At 32.7% G+C, this 27,392-nt stretch overlaps 1 protein-coding gene across 4 annotated transcripts in view; it reads left to right on the top strand.

Moving 5' to 3' along the window:
• MIPOL1 (mirror-image polydactyly 1) overlaps positions 1-27,392 on the top strand; it is a 304,816-nt gene that overhangs the window by 59,117 nt on the left and 218,307 nt on the right. For 3 of the 4 annotated variants that reach the window (XM_049611603.1, XM_049611604.1, XM_049611605.1), the window contains exons 4-6: positions 8,827-9,046; positions 10,457-10,592; positions 11,899-12,004. In XM_049611603.1, coding sequence (XP_049467560.1) covers positions 8,827-9,046; positions 10,457-10,592; positions 11,899-12,004 — 462 coding nt within the window. Of the gene's footprint in view, positions 1-8,826; positions 9,047-10,456; positions 10,593-11,898; positions 12,005-27,392 lie in introns of those variants that run through there. The other variant, XM_049611606.1, reaches the window with a different exon arrangement.

The following is a 27,392-nucleotide window of genomic DNA, read 5'->3' as shown; positions in this document are numbered from 1 at the left end:
GATCAAGACTTACCTATACTTCAAAGTTTCAAAAGACCAAACACAATCATCCATCCATTAGAACTAACATTGTGTTTCAGTGATTTCCACTTAGTGTCTGACTCGTGATTCTTCTGTTTTGTTTTTCAAATCTAAAAATGCTCCTAAATAAAATAAAAGGCACATATAAAGAAAATCTGGTTTTTTCTCTTTATATTTCTTACTGGAAAAGTTAGCATCCATACGTGATTGATGAAATTGCTGAATTCATGGACAGTCGGTATGTGTTCATATTTAACAAACAAAAAATAATTATGAAACCTGTTTTACTTGCGATTGTGGAAATATAAGACTTACCTAGTTCATTCATATTTTAATTACTTTATATAAATTATTCTTATACCACAAATTGAGAAAGGCTGAAGAGGTTAGAAATGCATAGTAGGTAGCCAAAATAATTCATATCACTGAAGGAAAAAAGGAATAAAGATTGCTCTTATGTTAATAAAATTTTAGGATACTTTTCACAATTATTTCAACCTAGATAATATTTGTAATGGTTTAAATAGGATGATACAAGTTTTACAGAGCTTTAATTTATGTGATATGTTCATAAGTTAATTAGGTAGCCTAAGCTTTAGGAGATTACACTATTGTACTGTGTTCATGGTCTTCATACAGTGAAGGATGTTAAAATTTAGAATCTGAAACATTATGATAGAAGTTAGTTCTCACACAGAAATCTCATCTCTTCCCCAGGAGAATGAATATTGATGTGCTCATGACTATGCAGACTTGATGAAACAAACACTTTTAAAAATTTGGTGTAGTACCACCACCTTAAATACCTTTTTTGTAATAAAATAAATAACAAAATACCAGTAAAATAATTTTCATGGCTAGCCACTGGGTAATTTGAAATATGGTACACTAAGTCATTAGATTGTCTTAATCAAAGATGAAATAACCTCACCACTTCTTTTTGGTATGTTTATCTAGATACACAGCCATGCATAGGAATGTAAAAGATGTAGTTTCATTTGAATGTTGAACCTTCACGTGCAAATGAATAAATTATGTGATATTGACAGGTTTCATGATTTTCCAACTTTATAAACCTTTGTAAAATCTTATTTCAATATCTTACAGCTACATCCTGACTCTGCCCTCAATGTTTTTGACTTCTCATTATATATAAAACACCTTATTAGAACTGCATAAGGCTTTATATCTGTGCTTTCCAACATGGTAGCCACTGGCTGTGTGTGGCTTTGAGCACTTGAAATGTGGGCAGTGTGTATGCATAGCAATGAAAATGAAAGTTATAGTTCTTTCTTTTTTCTTCTTACTGCTGTTAAAGCCAAAATATATTGAAACCTCCCTGAGAGAGTATCCAGTATCCAAGTGAAAAGTTTGTATTTTTTTAGCTAGAGATCCAAAAGTTACTTAATTTCTTGTGACTGCTAAATTAGAATATCTGAAGGATAAGTGCCTGTGATCTGCTAGCTGTGGTCTTGATTATATTTAATATTGTGCCAATATAGTGAGTGCTCAAATTGTGTTGCAGAAACAGGCAATTTTCTTACTATGAGACTGAATTTAAAGAAATATACTATTAAATTTTCTTTCTGTGGGATCTTTCGCTAGTGTCAGGATTTCTAAATTTTGAAGTCATATTACTTGTGTAACTTGTTCGTTTTATAATCTTCTACATGCTTTATTAAACCATTATGTGTTAACTGTAAGCTTTAACCTCATTAAGTATTTCCTTTTTATTGTATGTTTCTCATTGAATGAGGCATTGTATTTGTTTTTATGTCCATGTCTTTGTATATTGTAATAAATTTTTATTATATTTGATTTATTCTTTTTATATTTTAATTTAAAAATATTTTTGCTTTAAAAAAATCTTTTGTTTTTAGCAAAGCAGAGTTTTGCAGATAATAATAGCTAACATTTAGTGAGTATGTATTCTGTGCTGACACTTTTCCAAGAGGTTATATAACTTAAATAATTTAATCCTCATAACAACCTTTTGAGATAGGTACTGTTATTATGTACTTTTATTGGTAGGGAAATTGATGAGAGAGGTTAAGTAATTTGCTAAAGGTCATACAGCCATGTGGTGGAGCCAGAATTCAAACCCTGCAGTTTGGCCCATGCACTGTGGTTTTGCTAGGAAATCTAAATTCATCAGTGTTCTGCTTGGAAGTTCTAAACTTTTATCTTGTATGTACTTATAGTGGGTGAGACCACTATGAAATGGCATAAGTTTCTGATGTCTTTTTCTTTTATATTTGGCAGGGGTTGTGGGGGTAGGCCAATGTATGCATCTATGTGGAAAATTAACCCTCCCCTGCATAAAAAACAATTATTTAGTCAAGGAGATAAATAGTATTTGTACACACACGTAGATAACCTACATTTTAACTTACTTAAGAAATTGGTAGAAGTTATTTGGGGCCACTAACTGCTACTGTTGCTCTGATTATGTTGAAACTAATATTCACTTAGAAAAATCCTTACCATTGAAAAAAGACATCTTGGTTTAAAATATGGGACTACTATTGTAATTACATCAAATTTGCAGTCTTATTTAGTAGCAAAAAAGTGTCCTATCATTTTGATGTTCTTACATAGTGTGTTAATAGATAATATAAAAAAGAAAGAAGCTATAAACATGAAGTTTTTGGGTTTTTTATATTTATAAAATTAGATGCTATAGCATAAATAATAACCTTTCTCTTCCAAAAAAAAAAAAAAAGTTTAAAGAAGTGATGACCATTGTGTTAGCAAGCATCAGAAAGAACATTAATAAATTGCCTCCTTTATGGTTCATTTTAGATACAAATGCCCCTAAGTATCACCTGCATCTGAAGGTGCAGAGGATCCATTTATTTGAATGTACTTGCCTATGGTATTTCTATTGCCCTTTCTCTTTTCTGCCCCTGAGCTCTCAGGTAGCTGTGATGTTGCTATTCTGAGTAACCCCAGTAGGATCCCTAGAGACAATTCTAGCTCAGCCACTCCGAAGAAACAGCTCTGTAAACAGTATTGACCCTCCCAGGGGACCATCAAATCCGTTTACACAGATACCAGTTGTCACAAACTATTTACAAAGCCAGACAGAACAGAATTTCCCAGCCTTTAAGAATCCCTATTTGATTCTAGCCACCTCCTCACTTCTGTGTAGTAGTTGTGAAATAACAGTTATTTTTGGCATGAGTCATGATTTCTTGGGTAGCATCAATTTAACTGAGTGTATTCTATATTAACTAATGTATAATTGTCTGGACAATTGAACCCTAAGGGGATCCTAAGGCTTTCTTTCCTAGGGTAGGAAATGGTATAATACAATAAATTTTCTAGACTAAGGAATTGAGAATTTAATAGCAATGCTAGCATTAAGATAGTTGACCATACTGGTAGTTCCAGAAATAGAGACTTTGTTAGATCATGAAAATGATCCATTGGAAGCAGCATGAAAGTGACTAGAGAGACAGAGGGTCTTCAAAGCATATATTGCAGGTAGCCTAGGTACATGTATTAAGTATTAAAATCCCCCCCAAAATCTTTTCAAAATCCACCCATTTTGCCCAGATGAGTAAACTGTCTCTAGCAATAGCAATTTGAGAAATAACTAGTAGTTTTCCTCTGTAAAATTACTTGGAAATGGTCACAGGATAAGCTAATATGGTAGTGATAGCATAAGATAGTAATAGCAAAAACTGGGAAATATATTTGGTTTGAAGTGGTCAAATTCTTATGTCCAATAATACAGTCCTCACAGAAGAGCAAATAAATAACTAAAGGAATTGATAGTAGTTATAAAAATTCCCTGTTGTTTAACTCTTAGGAAAGAAAGTTGGACTTCAGAGTCTTATGAATTATGAAGAAGACATTGATAGTTTATTGTCTAAGTCCATATGGAGAAATATATTTAAATAGTAATAATTTTGTTAGTCATAATGATGGAATAGTTAATAATGACATTGATTAAACACTGAAGCAGATTACTAAAAAAGGTTATAGAGTTTCCATTTTAAACCATATGAGAGAGGAATTAATAGAATAGTTTTAGTTTTAAACTTTCATCTGTCTAGAGATATTTAGAAGTGAATAGGGTTTTTTTCTTTTAAATATATATCTTATCTTTCCAATTGACTGGTGTGCAAAACAGACCTGTAACTTCCCTTTTTGTTGCATTGTACTGACATATATTTATACTTCTGTATGCAGTGCTTTTTCAAGTGATGGGGCAATCCAGACAGCTTAGCTGGAGCTTTTAGTGGCTTCACCCCATTATCACTTCATAATGGTCTTTCTTGGGGTAGCTCAGTGGCTCAGTTGGTTAAGCATCTGACTTTAGCTCAGGTCATGATCTCATGGTTTGTGAGTTTGAGCCCCACATCGGGCTGTCTGTTGTCATTGCAGAGTCTGCTTCAGATCTACTCTCTCCCTGTCTCTCTGCCCTTCCCCCATTCGTGCTCTCTCTCTCTCAAAAAAATAAATAAATAAAAATATTTTAAAAAAGTAATGGTCTTTCTTTTGGGCTTGAGAGTGTAGGGAGAATAATTGAAGACTGAGTTAGAGTCACTAAGTGCTATCATCTTCTCTTGGTTGGAGATGGTACTAACTCAGAAATTGAACTTAAGTTGGGCCTTGAAAAAGGTAAATCAAACTTGACAAAATGCAATATGATAGAGCAGTATCTTAAATTTGACTTGAAAAGTCAAAGTACATAATGCCTGCAACTTACTCTCAAATGTTATGGAAAAAATTACATAGGTAGGTAGATACAGAGAGAATGAAGAGAACAATAAAGCAAATGTGGTAAAATGTTAACATTTGGAGAATCTGGGTGCCTTGACTCAGTACATAGGAACTCGGTACTATTTTTTGTAGCTTTTTTATTAGATTGAAATTATTTCAAAGTAAAAAGATAAAAAGAAATGACTTATCTACAATCAATTCCTCTCAGCTCTCTCATTTGTCTCTGTTTTCTTCAGCATATTGATGCGGTCAGTGAAGTCTTGGCTCTCATTTCTCCTTTCCATTGCTTGCCATTTTTCTGAATGATTTCATTGTTTTAATAGATAACACTTTCAGTACCTTGATTCCTTGATTTCTTCCTCTACATGTACCTTCAGTCTATTTCATTTACCCATTCCCAGATGAACCACATCTTGGACTTTGTCTTACATATCACTCATTTTAGAAATTTTTACTCCCTGACTATAACATCTTGTCATTTCAAGAAAGATATACAAGAAATGTCTGTGTTTTTCCTAAAGCCATTCCTTCTCCTCTGTACCCATGCTTGTTCTTCCTGTTACTTTATTCTTAGAGTCTGTCAACTTTTTCATTACATCATCTAACTCAAACCGTTTGGTAGTTGATTGCTTTGCACATTCCTACTTGTCTTTTGTTGGAACAGATGCCTTTGTGAAATCTTCCCAGAGTCTTCTAGTTGAGCATCAGTATGTCTAGTATGTTTTATGTTTGGTCTCTATGACCCGAGTATAGCCATTTCTACGTTGTATTCAAATCATCAGATCAGTTTGCCTCCTCACTATACTAGAGTCCTTCAGGGGAGAGTCTGTTTCCCACTCCTTTGTTTTCCTAGTACTTTCATATAACATATCATATTGGAGGTTTCCATTAATTAGTTAATAAATAGATTAATTAGAAGGGTCAAACTTCCTATACAGAAGTTGAATTCTGATTTAGGATAATGTAATATGGCAGAATAGAAAAGCATTGAGAGAAGATTTAAACAACATTTGCTATAATGGAAAAAAAATAGGCAGACAAAAGGAAAATTTTATAAGTCAGCCTTGTTTACTTCAAAGTAAAATTAAATTTTCACTGGCAGAATATGTATGGATAGTTTGATTTACAGAGCAGACTCCAAATCCTGGTAAACAGTTACAGTTAGGAGTTTAAAAGCTTCTAGTACAGAGCAAGATTAGAAACATCTTTAATTAATCAGAGCCAAATCACACAGTACAGGGTTCTTCAAAAATATTAAACATTTAGAATTAAATTCCAGAAGTATATTAGAACTTGCTGAGTTTATTTTAATTATACTATAAGAGATTATAATTACTATAATCCAGGAGGGATCTGCATAGAGTCCTTTTATTGGGAAGCTCTGAGTTTGGAGAAGATAGTACATTCCCTGGTGAAAAGGTGCTGATTTGCCAAGAATTCAGCAGAACACAAAACTTGACATTAAGTAACCTGAAGTAAGAAAAAGAGCTATAAATATAGTAAGCAGATAGAAAGTATACATACCAGGGATGAGGTAAAGTAAACACTAGGAGGTTAGAAATTAGAAACTGGGAGAAGAAAGATGCTAAACTAAACCCAGAAATACAGAAGTAAAAATATGGGATGAGTTGTACATAGTGGTAAGGTAATGGTAATGTAGATGATGGAAAACCATAATTCTCTTTCATTTTAGTAAAAGTTGATCCTTGAACAATCTGGGTGTTAGGAGATCCAACCCCCTGCATTCAAATTCCTGTATAACTTTGACTCCCCCAAAACGTAACTACTTAATAGCCTACTGTTGACCAGAAGCTTTACCAGTACTATAGTCAATTAACACGTGTATTGTATGTTGTATGTATTAATACTGTATTCTTAACCATAAAATAAGCTAGAGAAAAGAAAATGTTATTAAGCAAATTATAAGAGAAAATACATTTACATTACTCTATTGTAGTTATAAAAGAAAAAAATTCACAGATAAGTGGACCTGCACAGTTCAAACCCATGTGTTCAAGTGTTAGTTGTACTTTTAAAATTACGTGTTAGTGTTAGAAAGCATGGTTTATAGATACAGTTGTATTTTTTTTTTTAATTTTTTTTTTAACATTTATTTATTTTTGAGACAGAGAGAGACAGAGCATGAACGGGGGAGGGTCAGAGAGAGAGGGAGACACAGAATCTGAAACAGGCTCCAGGCTCTGAGCAGTCAGCACAGAGCCCGACGCGGGGCTCGAACTCACATACCGTGAAATCGTGACCTGAGCCGAAGTCGGATGCTTAAACGACTGAGCCACCCAGGCGCCCCGCAGTTGTATTTTTTAATGTCCATTTATAAAATTCCTTAATTCAGATTTTGAGGGTTCCATTCTACTAACACCAGCTTCTCCTAGAAAAGTAGCCTGATGAACATCTGAAGCAAACCATGTAAGTGTTTTGAAATGTCAAAAACCAACAGGATAATTTTCAGATACCTAGAATTGTTAAAGTTTAAATAAAAACAGTATAATGTTCTACTGTTTAATGTTTCATAGATATCTTACAGCATATAATTATGATGACATAGTCTCCCTATTTGTTTCGTCAAAGTGAAATTGAGAGTAATTTTACTAAAAACAAGTGATTTCTGATTTAGCTTCAGCTACCAACAAGATAATGCCCAGGACTTAGGGTTTATGACTGGCTAAACCTAGTTTCAGCATATCCACAAGCAAAGAATTTCTCCTTAAGAAATGAATACTTTGTGAGAAGTAGCTTATTTATAAGTATCCCTATTTTGTTATTTATTCTAAAACTACTCTCCTCTGCTTTTCTGCTTAAAAGGATTTTAAGTTTGGCAGGTTGGAAAAGGCATCATCAACAAGCAGGTGAGATTCACTTGCTTTTTAAAGTTCAAGAGTTATTGATACTGGAAATAATAAAGTATTTGTTACAATCAGTATTTGTGCCTGTTGGTCTGATTTGCCAGTAAAAGAGTTTGTTTTATGTAGTTGCATGTGTGTCATTTTCTTCCAAAAATTTCACCATAGTATCAGATACACTATTCCTTTGAAATAGCTGTTATATACTAGTTACAGCTTAAGATAATTTTTATGAGATAGCCAGGCATTACAAAACAGATTTTCTTTTTTTTTTTTTAATTTTAACGTTTATTTATTTTTGAGACAGAGAGAGACAGAGCATGAACAGGGGAGGGGCAGAGAGAGAGGGAGACACAGAATCTGAAACAGGCTCCAGGCTCTGAGCGGTCAGCACAGAGCCCGACGCGGGGCTTGAACTCACGGACTGTGAGATCATGACCTGAGCCGAAGTCGGATGCTTAACCGACCGAGCCACCCAGGCGCCCCAGATTTTCTAATGTATAATATATATCTGATAATATGGAAGTTAAAAATAATTTTTCTTACATTGTATTAATTTTAATATTATGATAATGATTACAAAAATAATAGCTAATGTTTACCAATGTGCTGAACACTAGGCCAAGTACTTTGCATCAGTCAGTCCTTAAAGTAACTCAAGTAAAAGTGCTCTTATGTTCTCATTTTACAAACAAGAAACTTAGGCTTTGATGGGTTATGTAACCTGACGAAAGTTATGCACTAGGCAAAGCTGGAATTCTAGCCCAGGCAGTTGGATACCAGAGTTGCATGCACAGTATCACTTCCCTATAGTCATTTGCGTATCGCATCCTATTTTTTGAAATCTAGAAAAGAAATCTAGAAAACAGTGCCCCTAAATCTGTGTTTCTCAGTTTTGGTTGGATGCTGAAGTCATTTGGACACTCTGACAGATTTTGATTTAATTAATACAAGATGTGGTCTGGGCTAAGGATTTCTAGAAACTCCTCAGGTTATTTCAACCTGAAGTGAAGGTTGTAAACCACTGCCCTAAATGCCCCCACCAGATGTGGAAAAACCGCTGTACGTTCCTGATTACAATAGGAGTAAGACTAGTAAGTACATGTTTAAAGCTATGAGAGCACCTATTTCTACAAAAATATTCATTTCAATGATTTAATATGTAGCTATGGTATTTCATGTATCATTTGTTTTTGTTTTGTTTTAAATACAGAGATAGCCCATAGTTACCTTGAACAAGAGACTACAGGGAGAAATAAAAGTACAGAGCCAGATGAGCAACCAACTGTGAATTCTAAGGAAAGCATGCATCAGAAATCCAGTGAATTGGTTAATGAAGCCACCTATGAGGACACAGAACTGCCAGGGCAGAGATCAAGGAATTTTCCTTATCCAGGTGATGAGACAGCTGACTGCACTATTGAAAAATCCAAGTGAGTGCTGGCAGCCTTAGATTTAGAAAGTACGATTGAGAGAACTCTTTCTTCCTCCCTCCCTCCCTGCCCCATTCGTCTCTCCCTTTTTTCTTTTTGGCCTCAGCTACATTGGACATATCATGAATTTATTAGAATTTGGGCTACCAGAGTTTTCTACTGTTTTCATTATGTTGATAGAATGGATGTAGATTGTTAAGTGAAAAAGCATAAGGTGAGTTTAAATGAAGGCCATGAGATTTTATTCCTTCTTGTTGAATATTATTTTCTGTGACCTTTCATTTTGGATCTGGAAATAACTGTTAAGTTGACATAAATGGGAAATTATTCATCAGAGCCAAAAAATGGCAACTGTAAGACAAAATAAGCCCAAAGATGTGTTTTGGCTTTGATTAGCGTGATTTTTTGTTTAAAGGAATTTAATTACTTTTAGAAGGGCCTTGTACTTTCCCATTTGCCTTCTTTATTATTTTCCATTCTACAGCTTTTACCATTCACCTTACCTACTTATCCCATGATGGGATTTGAATTTGTGACTCCTGTGACTTTTACCTCTATGGGATTAAAGTACTTCCATAATTAGTCATATATTTTGAAAATACTGCAGAATTACTGCATAGGGGCATAGGGTTAGGGATGAATGAAGAGGTGGTAAACATTTTATAACCATGTGGGAAAAATAAATAGTAGAGACTGGTCTAAAGCCAGAATATGAAATATCTTAATATAATTGCAACAGAAGGTATACATGGTAGGTAGAACTGCACTGACTGTCCCAGACCCCCCTGCTTAATTGCTTCTTAGAGACTCTAAAGTTTACCTGTGCTTACAAGTTTAATATAATGCCTTCAAAAAATAGTCCATCTCTTTCCCATCCTTTTTACTACCTGCTGGCAAGTCGATACTGTCCTCAAATAGCACACAAAATGTCAAAAAAATTATTTACCATTAAATGTTACAGGACTAGGTTTTCAGTTTTGTTTTGAGTTTAATAACAAAAATATGATATTCTGTCAACCACACTGAAAAAAGTATGATTCTTTCCATTTTCAGAAAAGTGAGATATGTATCTAGAGTCCTGACCAAAAGTATAAATTGAATTATTCACATCCCCTAAAATCTGAATTCTTTACATATACTTAACAATGAATTTCTATAGAAATGACTAAATGCTTTCCACAGATTTAGTTCCCTCAGTTGATAGATTAACGACTCTGTGACGTTGATATATTCATTCTTTTCCATCCATGTATTTTCTTAACAGTATATAACAAGAGAAATTTAAAACTAAGTAACTTTATATATTATTGTTAACATTAAATTGGTTTCCCTCATTTGAAGTGTAAAATTATAGATTCCGCATGGTAGAAATCATATATGTATATAGTTCAATAGTTTTTTTTCTTACAGCATTATGGAACATAGAGATCATGATTTGCATTGTGAGTGTACGATCCCTTGTCAAGTTACTTCAGACTTAGATAAAGAGAAGACAATAGCATTTCTTCTAAAAGAATTGGACATTCTCAGAGCAAGCAATAAAAAGGTACAATATAGAAAGTCTGATAATTGTACAGTGTGCTTTTAGCTGTTGACCTTATAAGTTTGCTTTGTTGCCCATCATAATTCAGTTTCATCATGTACTTTTAGCCTTTCATGGTAGCTTTATGTTGTTGCCATACCATACCATACCATCAGAGTATGATTGTATTGAGAGATTGGCTATCAAAAGCAATTTCTTTACTTTCCTGCCTTGCTGGGCTGTGATATCACTTCTTTTTTCATAAATCTATAGTACCCTGAGTAGGTACCTTAAAAAAAAAAAAAGATTCATTCAAGTTTTAACGGTAGTAAAAGTTTACTTCAGTATTACAGAAAGTGAGAAATATAATGAATGATTTCATGTTACTTAACTTTTTTTTCTTAGCATCTGTGCCCTGTATTTCACCTCAATAATATATGTGATTAAATTTTGGCAATACCGTCACATTCCTTGTGTTATATACTGGTACATTTTGTCCAGTCCAGTTTGTCATGTCATGTGTTTTATCCTTACTGACTCTTTCTAGTTACATTTCTTTGCACATTTAATAATGTTATTAAATAATGTTCGTTTTCTATACCTTTTTTTTTAACCTCTGCATACCTCTACATACTTTTCTGATTTTCATATTCTAGTTTTTGACCTAATCAAACTGAAGCATGCTGTTAGAAATGTTGATCATATCTGATGGAAAACAACACAAATGACAAACAATTGAGGGGTTCTGTATGAAAGTAGGAGATATGTTCAGTATTTTCATTTAGTAATTATTTATTACATGCCAGTTATAAATCAGGTGCCAGTGCCGATTTAAATGGAATATGATGGGATAGCATTCTCAAAGGAGATTTGTTTCACATATTAAGATTATTATCTTAATTAATTTTGTTTCAAAGTATTAGAATTACTAAGAGAAGCTGTAAAGCTGTTGTTTTTTTATTAGGGTAGTGCCTTCCAAGTCTTTTGCTTTAAGACAAAAGAACAGATCAGATTGCTTTTTGCAGTATTTTTAATAATTGTGTTATTCCCTCTTTAATTTCATTTGCCTATAAATACACAAGTGTATATCAAAATGTTTCTATAATTTCTCTATCGTTATAGGTAATTAATTATTACTTTAAAAATAGCTTAAAATGTTAAACATTGTGGGATTTCTTCCCCCCACCCCCACCCCGCTTGGACTTATGTATTTAGGCAGTTAAATGTAATAAATAAGGGTTTAGAAAAAATAACTTTTACTTTGGGATTAATTATATTTCTGTAAGAAATTTGTCGAATAAGAAACTGTGTTTCTTTCAATGTGTTATAGCTTCAAGAAAAACTGACTAAAGAAGATAAGGAACATAGAAAACTAAAGCTTAGCCTGGAACTCCAGGAGAAAGCAACAGAAGCTCATATTGCTGAGAAGACAGCAGGTATAGTAGACGAGTATTAAGAGAGTTATTATATGATGTGGCTCAGTGAATACTAGCATACTAGCTTATTTGCCAAAGGAGGGGAGGCTCTTTTTTTTTTTTTTGGCTGCATAGAAAATAGGTGGCTTTAACATCCTGGTACTGGTATTAGTGAGAGCTTTACCTGTATTCATACTGATTTGGGCATTAAATGCATTGTTAACACCATGTCAATCCAATCACAAAAAGGTTGTTTGTTTTGTTGGAAGGGCCTGAACAAACAAGGGGAAATAATGATTACCAGTGCCTCTACCTTTCAACCAGCAGTTCAAATACCACTTATTGTTTTAGCTCCTTGAGAGGAAATACTTCTCTTTTGTGTGAGGATAGTCATATATTCATTGCCAATGGAAACCTACATTTGATTCAAAAATCTGTTTTGTGCAATTAATAAATTTTCATCTGGTCATGTGGATGATGATGGAGATAATGTTTTCACTGAGAAGATTAAAATGAAAGGTTGCCAGAGTTTAAGATTATAAATGACTGCCTTAAATATGTTTTGGAGTCTATCTTTACTCACAGGTCTTTGTAAGGAAAAAATTTTTAAATATATTTGTGATATGTTACAGATAAGTTCAGATGATTCTCAATAGTTTGTGACTCTTCTGCTCACACTGTTTTATGTTAAGGAGAGAAATTTCATAGTATAATAGAAATTAACCTGCAGAGGCATTTTAGAGATTACTTATTTAACATTTTTATATCAATTAGAATGATTTTAAGAAATTATTTTGTGATTAGTTTGAGGCTATGTTAACCTGGTTGCATATATGAGAGAATTCTGGTTTTTTAGGTCAGAGACATTCACAGGTATATCCTGTCTTTAAAATGTTATTATACAAAATAGAACTGAACATCACTATGAATATATAACCAAAATTACCATAAATAAATACTCCAACTAAAATAATAGATGGTTGTTTTTCTGTACTGTTAAACTACCATGAATGTTTTTTCTTTTTTAATAGAGAAATGTGGGACTAATATATTTTAAGGAAAAATAACCATATGTTAATAATGAATAATTCAAATAATTTGGAACAATTTGGAAGTTTATTAGCTTTTTATAATCATATATATGCTAATTACTAGGAAGATATTATAAGTACATTTGTTTAAAGGTGTTGTATAACTTTGCATGTGTCTTGCAGGAGTAATTTGATAAGATTTAGGGCATTTTGATTTACTGAAAAGCATAAATTAATATGTTTGCATTGATCACTTATATCTTGGAGGCGAAATCTCATTAAGCAATATTATCTACTCTTAAAACTTTTGTATGATATAGCTAATCATATACTTCAAATATTTACTTATTTGTATATACTTAAGGCTTCCCTTTGACTAAATAGTACAAATCATGCATGCATACAATGGAAAGAATTTGATTGCTTTATGATTCTTGTTATTCAAATATTTCTCATTAATTATACAATATTATTTTAGTAAATGTTAAATATTTGAGATGTTTAGTATTTTTACAGCCTCCTAAATTGATGAAAATAGCAGTGCAATCTAGTTAAAAGAGATACATCCAACCACTTAGTTATAAAAATGACACAAAATGAAAATCCTCTGAAATTTTTTTAAAGTATAAATTTTCAGTGTGTATCTTTTTAATGTTTCAGTTCTCTTATTAAAAAAGATTAAAGATATTTTACTTATGACATTAGAGAGAGTCATCATTGTGATATGTCAAAATTAAAAAAAAACACTGAATTGCTTAAGAAATCCATTGGCTTGAAAGTATAAGAAATTCATTAACTCTTGATAGACTTATTATTTTTTTCATATTTTCTCATACGTATGGTCTTTAGTAGCTTATTTTCTACCCAACTGGTATCAGGTGCAGTCAAAAAGCAAAACACAATAACAAAAACTGTGTCAGTACCTTAATAGATAAAGAGGAACATTATAGGAATATGATTACATGTGATAAATGTGTTCTTTAGTGTCATGTGAAAGGACAAATAATCCACATAACAACAGCAAAAAAAGTCCACACCAGTATTGATGTTTGTTTCTGTCATGGCTCATTTTTATATTCAAAATAAAAAGTGTATTTGGTAAAGTATATTATAACTATGACACATTTATGTATTATAGTGTACTTAAGCAAAGTATAATTGTTTAAAAAAAAAATCAAGATATTCCACATTAAAAGAAATACATGCAAAAACATCTCAAGTAAACATTGAAAATTGCAAATAAGATATAAAAATATATGTTTATAGATTTTTCAAATGTTAGTTAAAATATGAAGTACTCTAAGGAAATAGCCATTTCCTTATAGTGTATGACATAAAGATTTATATTAAGGATATCCATACTAGTGTTAGTTATAACTGCCAGAGAACTAACATCAATCAGACAATAAGAGAATGGTTAAGGTATGCGTATGCTGTGAGACATTATATGATAACTGAAAACCGTTGCTAAATATTTGGTGATATGAGAAAATCTTCATGATTTAATGTTAAGTGAAAAGTAGGGGGGAAACTGCATTTATAATATAATTTTGTTAAATATATGTGTACATGTACATTATATGAAACGAGGCAAATTTATTTGTATTATTAATGGATATATTAATGTTTCAATTAATGGTTTTCTGCCTTTTCAAGTTTTATACAATGATCGTGAATTAGATTTAGTATTTGTACTCATATGATTAGATATTAGTATTACTGATCACTAAGGAAGTGATTTTTTTTAATAGTTACTTTCTGATCTTCAAATAATTCCTGTGATATGTTTGGTACATAACGACCACGTGAACCAGTTTTATGAAATTTATATGACGGCTGTGGTCAAATTTGCCATTTTACCTAAGCCATTTTTGTTTCAGATTTTCTCCTTATTTATTTGCGTGTCTTTGTGTGTTGTATAACTTACATATGTATTAGTCTATTTTGTCTTCCTACCTGATTAAATATAAGAATGAGAGTCTGGTACAGTCAAAAAACCACATGAAACAAAGGTGCCCAGTTCTCTGTGAGGCACATTGAAATAATGGGAAGACCAAAAGCCGTAGAATCAGACTGACCCAGGTGCAGATCAGAGCTTTGATACTTATTAACACCAACTGTGTGCCTTTGGGCAAGTTATTTATGAGCTTCTCCAGGTTTACTTTCTGCCGTGTAAAATGTGAATATTAACTAATTTACCAGATTATTTTAGGGATTATAGATAATGTACAAAAGCACCTAATATATAACTGGTACTCAGTAAGTTGTAGCTAATAGTAATATTTATTATTTTATCTCTATACAATTCTTAAATCTTTGATAATATCAGAAGTCATAAAGAGACTTTTGTTCTGTTTAGGTTTTAATTAAAAATACATCTTACTTAAATGTGAATCCAAAATAAAAGAATTGGGATACAAAAGATATGGGCTTTAACCTAATGTGTACCAATAATAAACCTTTATGTAGACTGTTAAAATAATATCAAGCTTATTTCCTTTACTTCCCTGTTGGTTTTTATATACTACAAATACTGTCATTCAAACTGACGTGATTTCATGCAATTTTGAAACCCCGTTGTGTCCTCTATTGTGATAAAATCTCAAATGGTTGACTCTCTTGTCTTCCCCTTCTTTTTTGACATCACCACCAATACTGTTTTTATTTGGCACTTTATAGGAGCTAAGCTAACTCTTTTAAAATTTAACCAAGAAGTATTTATTGAAGGGCCATTGTGTGCTAGGATTGTTTTAGGCACTGAATATATACACCAGCGAAGAAGACAGATTTGGGATTTCAAACATTTCTTTTTGACTGTATTCACTTTTCACTCATAATACACTATAGTAGGGGTTAAATGTTCAGAGTTTGGAATCAGACCTTTATTCTAATCTTTTTGCCACTTAACATGTATAAGTGACAGACTCACTAAGCTTTGATTAAAACTTATTTTATAGGTTGCCGTGATATTTAAGTGAGATAATGTGTATGAAGTGCTTAACCCATAAAAAGCACTCAGTAGATAAGATGAGGACGTTATCATCTTGCTTTCTCAAGATTCCTTGATTTAATAGAGGGTATATTCAAAGTGTACTTGTAATATAAGTAAACTATCCCGTAAGTATTTATATATGCTTTTGTTTCACAAGGGATTGATATTCATTTCTTTTTTAAAAATAATTTATGAGGGTTTTTATTAGTTCATTTATCCCACAGTTTTCAATTTTCCTTTGATTTTAAGATTTAACTGTATTTAGGTAGCTTGGAAATAAGAAAATATTTTTTAAATCTTTTCATTAAAGAAAATAAAGGAAAAATACATAGTAAGTAGGTCTTAATTTTGCAAAAGCTGAAATGACTAGCTCATTCCATATGTGTTACCACTGCAAAAAAATTTATCTCATAGGAGCTATTTAAGACTTCTTACTGTGTTTTAACTCATTAAATTGTACATGTGGATAAGATTATTTGAACATTATTGACATATATGACCTTTAAATAGTAGGGGATATTTTAGAGAAGCGTAGCAGAAACATTGACTCTCTATTTTTTAGTTAAGTATTTCTTCTCAACTAAATAAAATGATGAAACCACAAACACTTCAAAATTTGTTTTACCTAAATTGAGTTTGACAGTGAGATGTAATATTATATGGCCTGTTGCAAACATTAATATACTCTTAGGTCCATGATGTAGTTACATTTAAAAAAATAACTTGTTCAATTAAACCTGTTTTCCCAAATAGCCTCAGTGGGCATTATGTAGAGTGTAATATCTCTTCATTTTTATTCCTGTATTATGCTTGCAGTATACAGATAATGTTTAAATTTTACACATAAAAATATTTCATTTTCTACATTGTTTTGTTTAAAATACATTTCTTTAAAAGCCTTATTTCTTTTAATTTCTTAAACGCTCACTTGAGAGTCTCTGCTTTATATGTTAGTTATTTTTCTTTCTTGCATGTCATCCATTAAAGATTAGCTGTGGAAGGTTGGAGCATGGAGAGATTATGAATGACAGAACAACTCCTGTAGAATAATAATCAGTTTTTGGTATTTAATGCTGTTTGACTTTTGCAGACACATTTCTTATTAACCTTTGGTACAAAGAGAAATCCAGGTTCCTGATATCTCATGGAGAAGATGAATTTGAGATCCTCTTCCAATTAAACTGAAATAAGGCCAATATTGGGTTTTAGCCAAAAGAACTCCTTAGTTCCTAAGTCTTGTGTTTATAAATCTATCCATCCATCCATCCCTCCATCCATCCATCCATCCATCTTAGTTACATTTTACATATAATTCATTACTTAGCTTGCTGTACTGAATCTGCAAGCATTTAATCTGCTTTTTTGCTTTACACATAGATTCTTTTCTCTGCACCCAAATTTAGACTGATATTTTATAAATAAAAAAGATACATATATTGTCAAGCTCTTATAACACGGAATTTTCATTTGTTTTTGGTAGGAAGGAGAGGACTTTAATTGTGATTGCCTAAAGTTCAGAACATAGAATCCCTGAAACTTACAACTTAAGTCTTCTATTCAGGTTAACATGTAAATGTTCAAAGTATAGATCTGTAACTACCATTACAGCAAATACATTAAGACACCACAACTAATAAACATGAAAAAATACGAATTGTTGTGTAATAGAAAATATTTACATTGTTCTCTTCAAAAGAGTATTTAATACTGTATACCATATCTCAGATGATATTGACCATCTAATGATTAAGAACAAGAGTGAGTTCTATATATCAGAAGAATAGAAAATAATATATTTACTTTTAAAAAGTAATACATGTTAGAATACTATTCTGTATAGACAGGGTCATTACTAAAATGTGATAGCCTTTAATCTAACACTGAAATGCATTCACAGTATTACAATACAACATTATATGTTTATATCTATATGATCTTTTAATTTGAAAGGAAAAAGGATTTCAAGTTTCAGATAAAAACAAAAAGGCCCATCTCTGTGAAATATAGCAGTTAGAAATATCGATAGGTAGAATGTTGATTATATTATTGTCTTTGGCTGCAGAATCCTGTGAGTGTGAATCAGGATTAATTATGAGTGCCAAGTAAAATAATGTTTGAGGGTGGAGTGTGGCCAATTTTGTAAGCTCTCTCCCTAGGAAAGTTTCAGTTTTTCTGGAAAAAACAAACAAACCAACAAAATAAATATTGAGTAAACAGAGAAACTGTTATGCATAATAATAATCAACAATTGAAATATTTAATTAAGTGTGCTGCACTATGAAATTTAGCATGGTGTCAAGTATTTGAGGACATGTCATAATTAGTTATTTAAAACAACAATAACAGGGACACCTGGGGGGCTCAGTTGGCTAAGCATCCAACTTTGCTCAGGTCATGATCTTATGGTTCATGAGTTCGAGCCCTGCATCAGACTCTGTGCTCACAGCTCAGAGCCTGGAGCCTGCTTCAGATTCTGTGTCTCCATCTCTCCTTGTCCCTCCCCCACTCACATTGTCTCTGTCTCTGTCTCTGTCTCTCTCAAAAATAAATAAAATTTTTAAAAAATAAAACAAATAAAAATTTTCGGAAAATGATTCTTAAGACTTTTTCCATATGTTTAATTAATTTTGAAGAGCAAATGATCTTGGAAAAACTTTAGATAGCAGTTATATTTTATAGAATTTTCATATTGGCATTTATTAAAATTTAAAGTAGACATTCTATGCAGAAAGTAAGTTAAGTACCTCTTAAAATTGTACTTTAAAAGTGCATAAAATAATTGATACTGGTTTTAATACTTCTGGGATAAGCTTATCTCTTTCACATTAACAATTTTAGTTCTGTATTCAATGTTTTAATGTAAATAGCATATTCTTAGAAAGTGTTCTTGTATACTCTGAGTTTTCTGTACTAAATACATGTGTATAATAATTCAGAGTTTTCCAAAAAAAATCCTTATTTTATAGTTTTGCTACTAAAACTCACTATTTGTGTGATTTTAAAATTAATCTTTAGCAGTTGCTATACTGTTGATAAGTATAAATGTATTAGCAACTTTACAGAAGAAAATTTTAAAACATTAAGAGCTTAAGAAGCTGATTTTTAATGTAGTAACCATACTTCTAGGAATTTTGCTCAGTAATTAGCTATGTGTATACATAGAGATTTATGTACAAAGATGTTCATTACAGTACTATTTATATGGTGAATAATTGGGAACACTGTAAAATCTAATACTAGGAACATCTTAGTTCTGTCAAATACAGCATCTCCAAATGATAAAATCCCATGTACTATTTCATATTTTTAAAGAATACTTAAGAATATAGGAACATATTCTGTTTGAGTATACACACACAAAAAGTTATAAGACTATGGAAAATATTTCTGTCTGTATTTTTACAATGAACCTGTATTTTAATTATATTTATGAAATAATCATATAAAATGTTAAACATTCATATATAGTTCTGGAAAAACTTAATAGTCTGACCTGTAAAAGGAAGACTAGATGATCAAACTACTTGGAATAGGTTGGTTAATTTTCTATTGGTATAGGGGTTTACCATCTACATTTAAATTTCCAATAACCAATTTATACAAAGAGAGAGAAATCACAACTTTTAAGGAGATTAAAAGACATAGTAATGTTTATGGTTCTACAATGTGGTGGCTTCATAAAACACTATCATATTTATAAGGAATCCACTTAACAAGTAAAGCAATAACAGTAGATATGCAGACAATCTGAAATTCTTTTAAATATAATAAAGACCTGTCTTTTATAAAACTGTTATCTATATTTATTGCTTAGAATTTTGGAACATGAATTGCAATCATTGATTATTTTACATGTTTCAAGTCCTGATGATTTCTTTTTCCCTCTCTTTAGTTCAGCCTTTTCTATTTATATAACTACCTTGAGGATATTAACAAATGGATTCTTTTTCTTGGTAAATGTCTATTCTCCAAATTATGTTATTTAGAGAATCATGATCCAGTGTTTAAACTAGCATGTTTTCCAACATACTGTCTCACTTCTATTGTGTTTTAAAAGTAGTATGAGATGTGTAGAATATGGGTTTGTCAATAGACTTGGGTTCTACTAAGAAAATATGTACTCTGTCTTGACTCAATAAACTCATACTTAGTATGGTTCAGCTTCTTCATATTTACTCTTGCCCATATTAGAAAACAATTAGCTTACTAAACAAATTTGAGTATTTGGTGTTGAGGGGGGGGTGATCCTCTCTGAATCTTTCTTGAATTTGTCTAAGAATTATAGGATATTTGATAACCATGTTTAAAAATGGAGATATCCAAATATTATTGTAAACACCCAATGATTTGTTTTACCTACAATATAAGTATTTTACTTGGTTGGCTTACATAGTAGCTAATAATATTTGTTAATGTAATTTAACTGCTGTGAACCTTTACTGAACAAATATTGAAATTTATTCAAGTCAAAGAAAGAGAATCTCTAATGACTTTTGTTAAAGCTTCTATTTAATAGTTAAGGAGAAAAGTTTGTATGACATACGAGATGCAATTAACAGTAGATTTTACATTTAATAAAAAGAAAGAAGCATGCGTATTTGCTTTATTCATTCCATCATAATTTGCATTAGAGCTGTGGGTGTTTAATGAGCAAATTCCAACTAAAATGCTATATTGATTTTCTAGTGAACTTTGTAATAGTCATCTACCTTGGAAAAGCTCAGTGTTTACAATTAAGTTTTCTTTACTAAAAATGTTTGAGAGTTGCATATTGATCCTTTAAAAGTACTGAATTCTAGAAAGAATCAGGTTTTTCATAATCAAATTTCACATATAACCTAATGTTTAAAAATTAATTTTAGAAAAACTTAGCATTTACAAAATGTGTAATCAGATTTTCTGTGTGTGTGTGTGTGTGTGTGTGTGTGTGTGTGTTTTATGACACTTCCAAACTTAACCTTAGAATATTCAAAAGGCAATCTGTTTTAAATATGCACATTATTTATATCTTTAGAGTTGATAGCATTATAGAGGGAAAGAAAAGTGTTTTCTCTTGATCAACACAGGACCAAATAAGTGCTTAGTGTAAAACATTTAAGCATAGAGATAACTGTACTTATACTTACTATTAAAGTCCTTGACTTTGCTAGTCTTACCTTTTTCATTATTTTTGTACATAAAGTAGAACACAGCTTACATTAAATGTCACTTTATAAGGATCTCATCACATTTTACAGAAATAATAGGAAGCCTATTGACATTTAAAGTTTAGTAATTAGTATTTTAACCTTTTGATATGTCAGAATATTTCAGGGTATGACACACATGTTTATCTGTACTTAGATCACTATGTAGCATCATTTTGTCCATCCTATCTGACCTGCAAATTAGAAGTGTTTAAAAATTTCTTTTGTCATTGAAGTATAGTTGACACACATTAACATTAGTTTCAGGTGAACAACATAGTGATTCACCACCTCTACATATTATGTTATGTTCACCACAAGTATAACTACCATCTATCACCATATAACACTGTTACATACCATTGACTACATTCTCTATGATGTGCCTTCATTCTTATGATTTATTCATTCCATAACAGGAAGCCTCTGTCTCCCACTCCCCTTCACTCATTTTGCCTATCCCATTTTCTCCTCCTCTGGCAACCACCAATTTTTTCTCTATATTAATGTTCTGTTGTTGGTTGGTTGGTTGGTTTTTTAAATTTTGTTTTGTTTTTAGATTCTACATGTAAGTGAAATCATATGACATTTGTTTTTCTGACTTATTTCACTTAGCCTAATACCCTCTAGGTCAATCCATGTTGTTGCAAATGGCAAAATTTCATTCTTTTCATGGCTGAATAATATTCCATCGTGTATGTATACCACATCTTTGTATCCATTCATCTATCAGTGGACACTTGGGTTGCTTCCGCATCTTGGCTGTTTGTAAATAATGCTGCTGTAAACAGGAGTGAAATTAAGAAAGTGTTTTAATGTAAATGTTTAAAAATATCTTAGACTGTTGTAATATTTTATACAGACTATTACGTCATTATAGTGTGCAGTATACAATACAGTATGGATTCTAAACAATTTTTCTTTCAGTCTCATAACTTTTGAATGCCACCAAAAATATATACATATACGTATATATTTGTGTGTGTGTGTATACACACACACACACACACACACATATACATACATTATATAATTGGTCCAAATTAATTAAAATCATATTTTAAATATATCTAGAAATGGAGCCACATTGTGAGTCTATGGATTGAAGGTGGTAATGGTAGGGATGGCATGGAACCAGTGTTTATTGAGTATCTATTTTATTTGGCCAAGAGCTTTCATATATTGTCTCACTTAATATTTCCCTAACAACCATAAATGGTGGCATCATGTCCATTTTATGCACCTGTATTGTGACTAAAATAATGTAAGAAATATACAAAAATAGGTTGCTTAACGTTACTGTGTTAACACATTGGATCTGAATCAAAACCCATATTCTTCCTAGTATACCATGTTGCTTTCTGCAGGCTGTTGTGAGTATCCTTCCTGGAAGGAAATTATATACAATTACAAGGGGGAAGTAAAAACTCATTATTGTATACTACATTATGGGCAGAAGTTTTTTTCATCCCTTTTTGATTCTGATACAGGGTAGCAGAATAGTATACTACATAGAAAGCCACATAGCACTCATGATATTACCTTTAAAAGGAAAAAAAAAAAAACTATGCAAATTGTGCTGAAAAGTACTGGTTCTTCCAAAAGCTATGTTCATAACAAGAATTTATATTTTATTTTATTTTATTTTATTTTATTTTATTTTATTTTATTTTATTTTATTTTTTACTTTACTTTACTTTACTTTACTTTTATTTTATTTTATTTTATTTTATTTTATTTTATTTTATTTTTTTAGTTTACATCCAAGTTAGCATATATTGCAACAATGGTTTCAGGGGTAGATTCCTTAATGCCCCTTACCCATTTAGCCCATCCCCCCTCCCACAACCCCTCTCGAAACCTTCTGTTTGTTCTCCATATTTAAGAGTCTCTTGTGTTTTGTCTTCCTCCCTGTTTTTTGTATTATTTTTGCTTCCCTTCCCTTGTGTTTATCTGTTCTGTGTCTTAAAGTCCTCATATGAGTGAAGTTATATGATATTTTTCTTGTTCTGACACTAATTTCACTTAGCATACCACCCTGTAGTTCCATCCACGTAGTTGCAAATGGCAAGATACACACACACACACACACACACACCACATCTTCTTTTTTTTTTTTTTAATTTTTTTTTTAATGTTTATTTTATTATTTTTGAGACAGAGAGAGACAGAGCATGAACGGGGGAGGGGCAGAGAGAGAGGGAGACACAGAATCGGAAGCAGGCTCCAGGCTCTGAGCCATCAGCCCAGAGCCCGACGCGGGGCTCGAACTCACGTACCGCAAGATCGTGACCTGAGCCGAAGTCGGCCGCTTAACCGACTGAGCCACCCAGGCGCCCCACATCTTCTTTATCCATTCATCCATTGATGGATATTTGGGCTCTTTCCATACTTTGGCTATTGTTGATAGTGCTGCTATAAACATTGGGGTGCATGTGTCCCTTCGAAACAGCACACCTGTATCCCTTGGATAAATACCTAGTAGTGCAATTGCTGGGTTGTAGGATAGTTCTATTTTTAATTTTTTTGAGGAACCTCCATACTGTTTTCCAGAGTGGCTGCACCACTTTGCATTCCCACTAGCAGTGCAAAAGAGATCCTCTTTCTCCGTCCGCATCCTTGCCAACATCTGTTGTTGCCTGAGTTGTTAATGTTAGCCATTCTGACAGGTGTGAGGTGGTATCTCTTTGTGGTTTTGACTTGTATTTCCCTGATGATGAATGATGTTGAGCATTTTTTCATGTGTCTGTTACCATCTGGATGTCTTCTTTGGAGAAGCATCTATTCATGTATTTTGCCCATTTCTTCACTGGATTATTTGTCATAACAAGAATTTATTGACCTTATCTGTCAATTAACAGCGTTTGATTTTATGCAAGTGGATATCCAGTTGTTCTACCACAATTTGTGATGTAGTTTGTTCATCTGTTCATCTACTGATAGAAATTTGTGTTGCTTCTAGTTTGGGGCTATTATAAATAAAGATGCCATGAATATTATGTGTAAGTCTTTGTATGGACATAGGCTTTAATTTCTCTTGGATTAGTACCTGTGAGTGGAATAGCTGAGTATTATGGCAGGTGTATGTTTAACTTTTTAAAAAACCAACGAACTGTGATTGCACTGTCCTACATTCCCACCAGCAGTGAATGAGGATTCCAGTTGCTCTCTCCTCTTCCCAGTATCTTTAATCATACTTTCATTTCTGCCTTTGTAATAGGTATGCGGTGGTTATCTCATAGTTTTAATTTGCGTTTCTCTAATGACTATAAAAGTCTTCAGCAACTTTTTTTGTTCTTATCTATCATCAGTATGTCTGCTTTCATACAGTTTCTAAGTCGTTTGTACATTTTTTAAATTGGATTTTTTCCTTATTATTGAGGTTTGAGAGTTTTAAAAATTATTTCTGGATGCAAGTCTTTTATCAGATATATGCTTTGCAATTATTTTCTTCCATCTGTGACTTGTCTTTTAATTTTCTCATCAGTGTCTTTTGAAGAGCAGAGATTTTTAATTGAATTAGATTGAAGTCCAATTTATCAGTTTTTAAGAATAGATTATGTTTTGGTATTATAGTTAAGAAAGCTTTACCTACCTAAACTCACAGAAGTTTTTTTCCAGAACGTTTATAGTTTTAGGGTTTACATTCATCTTGTGGAATGAAAGGTTGTTTTACCTTTAAAAAAATTAATAAAAATTACTAAAATAACAAACTAAAAAAAGAAAAACAATATAATCATCTTAAGGCCACACTCTACCTTCTTATTTCAACTCTTATATTCTAAATAAGTGTTATTTTTGCAGCTTATTTAGTGTCAGATTTACTTCATTTTTGTGCCTTCTATTGGTGATTTCATTGTTTCAAACAGCCCCTAAGCGTAGTCCTGAAATACAGTGTAGTGTTCCCTGAATATAAGAAGGCTGTGATAATATGTGTGTTAGATAAGTTTTGTTCAGGCAAGAGTTACAGTGCTGTTGACCATTAATTCATTGTTACTAAATCAACGTATATGTTGAACAAGGTATCTTTAAACACACATAAAACGGGGTTATGTACCAGTTGGTTGACAAAAATATTGGTCAGTTTCAGTTAATTTTTTATCATTATGAGTCCTAATTTTGGTCCTTGTTCGCATGCCTTGGTAATGATAAATTTCACCATTTTGGAAGCTATTTTTGTATTCTTATAAAATATTTTTGAGCCTTGTTCTGACATATTACTTACATTTTCCGGAAACACATCTCTCCTTTTGGGTCATGTTTTAAAGATAGGCTAGATGTTACCAGAGCAGAATTTAGTCTGTAGTTCATTAATCCCCACTACTGAAGCAAGACCCTTCTGAGTACTCTATCCAGTACCTCATGAAACTTGAGGTTTTCCAGTCTGGCAGGTGGGAACAACAAGCCCTGTTCTGGCTTTATGTAGCCTAGGGCACTATTGTCTCTAATCCTCTCAGGTTGTTCTTTCCCCTGCAGGGAGTGGTTTACTCACAAATGTGCACCCAGTACTCAACTGACTTTTTGAGGAAGACCTGCAGTTCTCCAAAATTTTCTTTCTTTGCAGCTGTTTTTTTCTCTAATAGGCTCTCCTGTGAATTCCAGCTGCTTTGGTTTCCCCACACTCTATCTCTGCCTCTCAAATTGTGGAGTCAGCTGGGCTCCTCCTAGATTCTTCCCTTCCTGTACTATCTTCTGGAAATAGTTTCAGTGTATTAAGCTGGGCCAATCATAGGGCTCAACTCATTCTCCCCCACCCCCGCCTCAGGTTACTGTTTGTTTTTTTCCTTGTAGCCTTGAAAGCTGTCACCCCATATGTTTTGTCCACTTTAAAAAGTTGTTTTAAGTGGAAGCACAAGTCTCTGTTGCTTAAAATTTAATCTTAACATATACTCCCAGAAATTTTATCATACATGCTAACTTTTTTCTACTCTTAATAGTTTTCTTTAAATCAGCTCAACATTTTAACTAGATAAATACATTATTTAAAAAAATTATTTAAGGGGTGCCTTGGTGGCTCGGTCGGTTGAGTGTCAGACTTTGGCTCAGGTCGTGATCTTGCGGTCGTGAGTTCGAGCCCCGTGTTGGGCTCTGTGCTGACAGCTTGGAGCCTGGAGCCTGCTTCAGATTCTGTGTCTCCCTCTACTCTGCCCCTCTCCCACTCCTGCTCTGTCTCTCTCTCTCTCTCTCTCTCTCTGTCAAAAATAAACATTTAAAAAAATTTTATTTTAAATAAAAAAAAATTATTTAAGTTTATTTATTTTGAGAGAGAAAGCATGAGCAGGGTAGGAGAAGAGAGAGAATCCTAAGTAGGTCCCACGCTGTCAGTGCAGAGCTCGACACAGGGCTTGAACTCATGAACCGTGAGACCGTGACTTGAGTTGAAATCAAGAGACTTGGATGCTTGACCAACTGAGCCACCCAGGTACCCTGATAAATATATTATTTTTAATGTAATCTTTCTTATTTAGTTTTAACATCTAAACATAAAAGCTCACCAGTAACTCCACAGTTTTATGAATCTCAGAAAGTATGAACAAACTGTATTACCAGCACCCAGATCAAGAAATCAAGTATTACCAGTATTCCAGAAGTGTTCCTCATCTTCCCTTTCAGTACTACCTCCAAAAGGTAATCATTTATTTTTGAGAGAGAGAGGAAGACAGAGTGTGACCAGGGGAGGGGCAGAGAGAGGGAGACACAGAATCCGAAGTAGTCTCCAGGTTCTGAGCTGTTAGCACAGAGCCTGACATGGGGCTCGAACTCAGGGACCGTGAGATCATGACCCAAGCCCAAGTTGAATGCTTAACCGACTGAGCCACCCAGGTGCCCTCCAAAAGGTAATCATTAGCCTAAGTTTAATAACTAGGTCATTCTTTTGTGTTTTTGAACTTTAAATGAAATAATAGAAAGTTACTTTTCTTTTCTTTTTAATTTTTGTTTCATTTATTCAATTTTTGAAAGACAAAGGGTGACCGAGCACGAGCAGAGGTGGGGCAAGAGGGGGAGACATAGGATCCGAAGCAGGCTCCAGACTCTGAGCTGTCAGCACAGAGCCTGATGTGGGGCTCGAACTCACAGACCGAGAGATCATGACCTGAGCTGAAGTCGGACACTTAACCTACTGAGCCACCCAGGTGCCCCAGAAAGTTACTTTTCTATGGCATCTGGCTCAACAGTGTGTTTGGGTAACTTAGAGAAAT

Source organism: Panthera uncia, assembly GCF_023721935.1.
Source record: "Panthera uncia isolate 11264 chromosome B3 unlocalized genomic scaffold, Puncia_PCG_1.0 HiC_scaffold_1, whole genome shotgun sequence".
NCBI classification, from domain to species: domain Eukaryota; kingdom Metazoa; phylum Chordata; class Mammalia; order Carnivora; family Felidae; genus Panthera; species Panthera uncia.
Note: the sequence above shows the minus strand (reverse complement) of the source record. Positions and strands in the feature narration are given on the sequence as shown.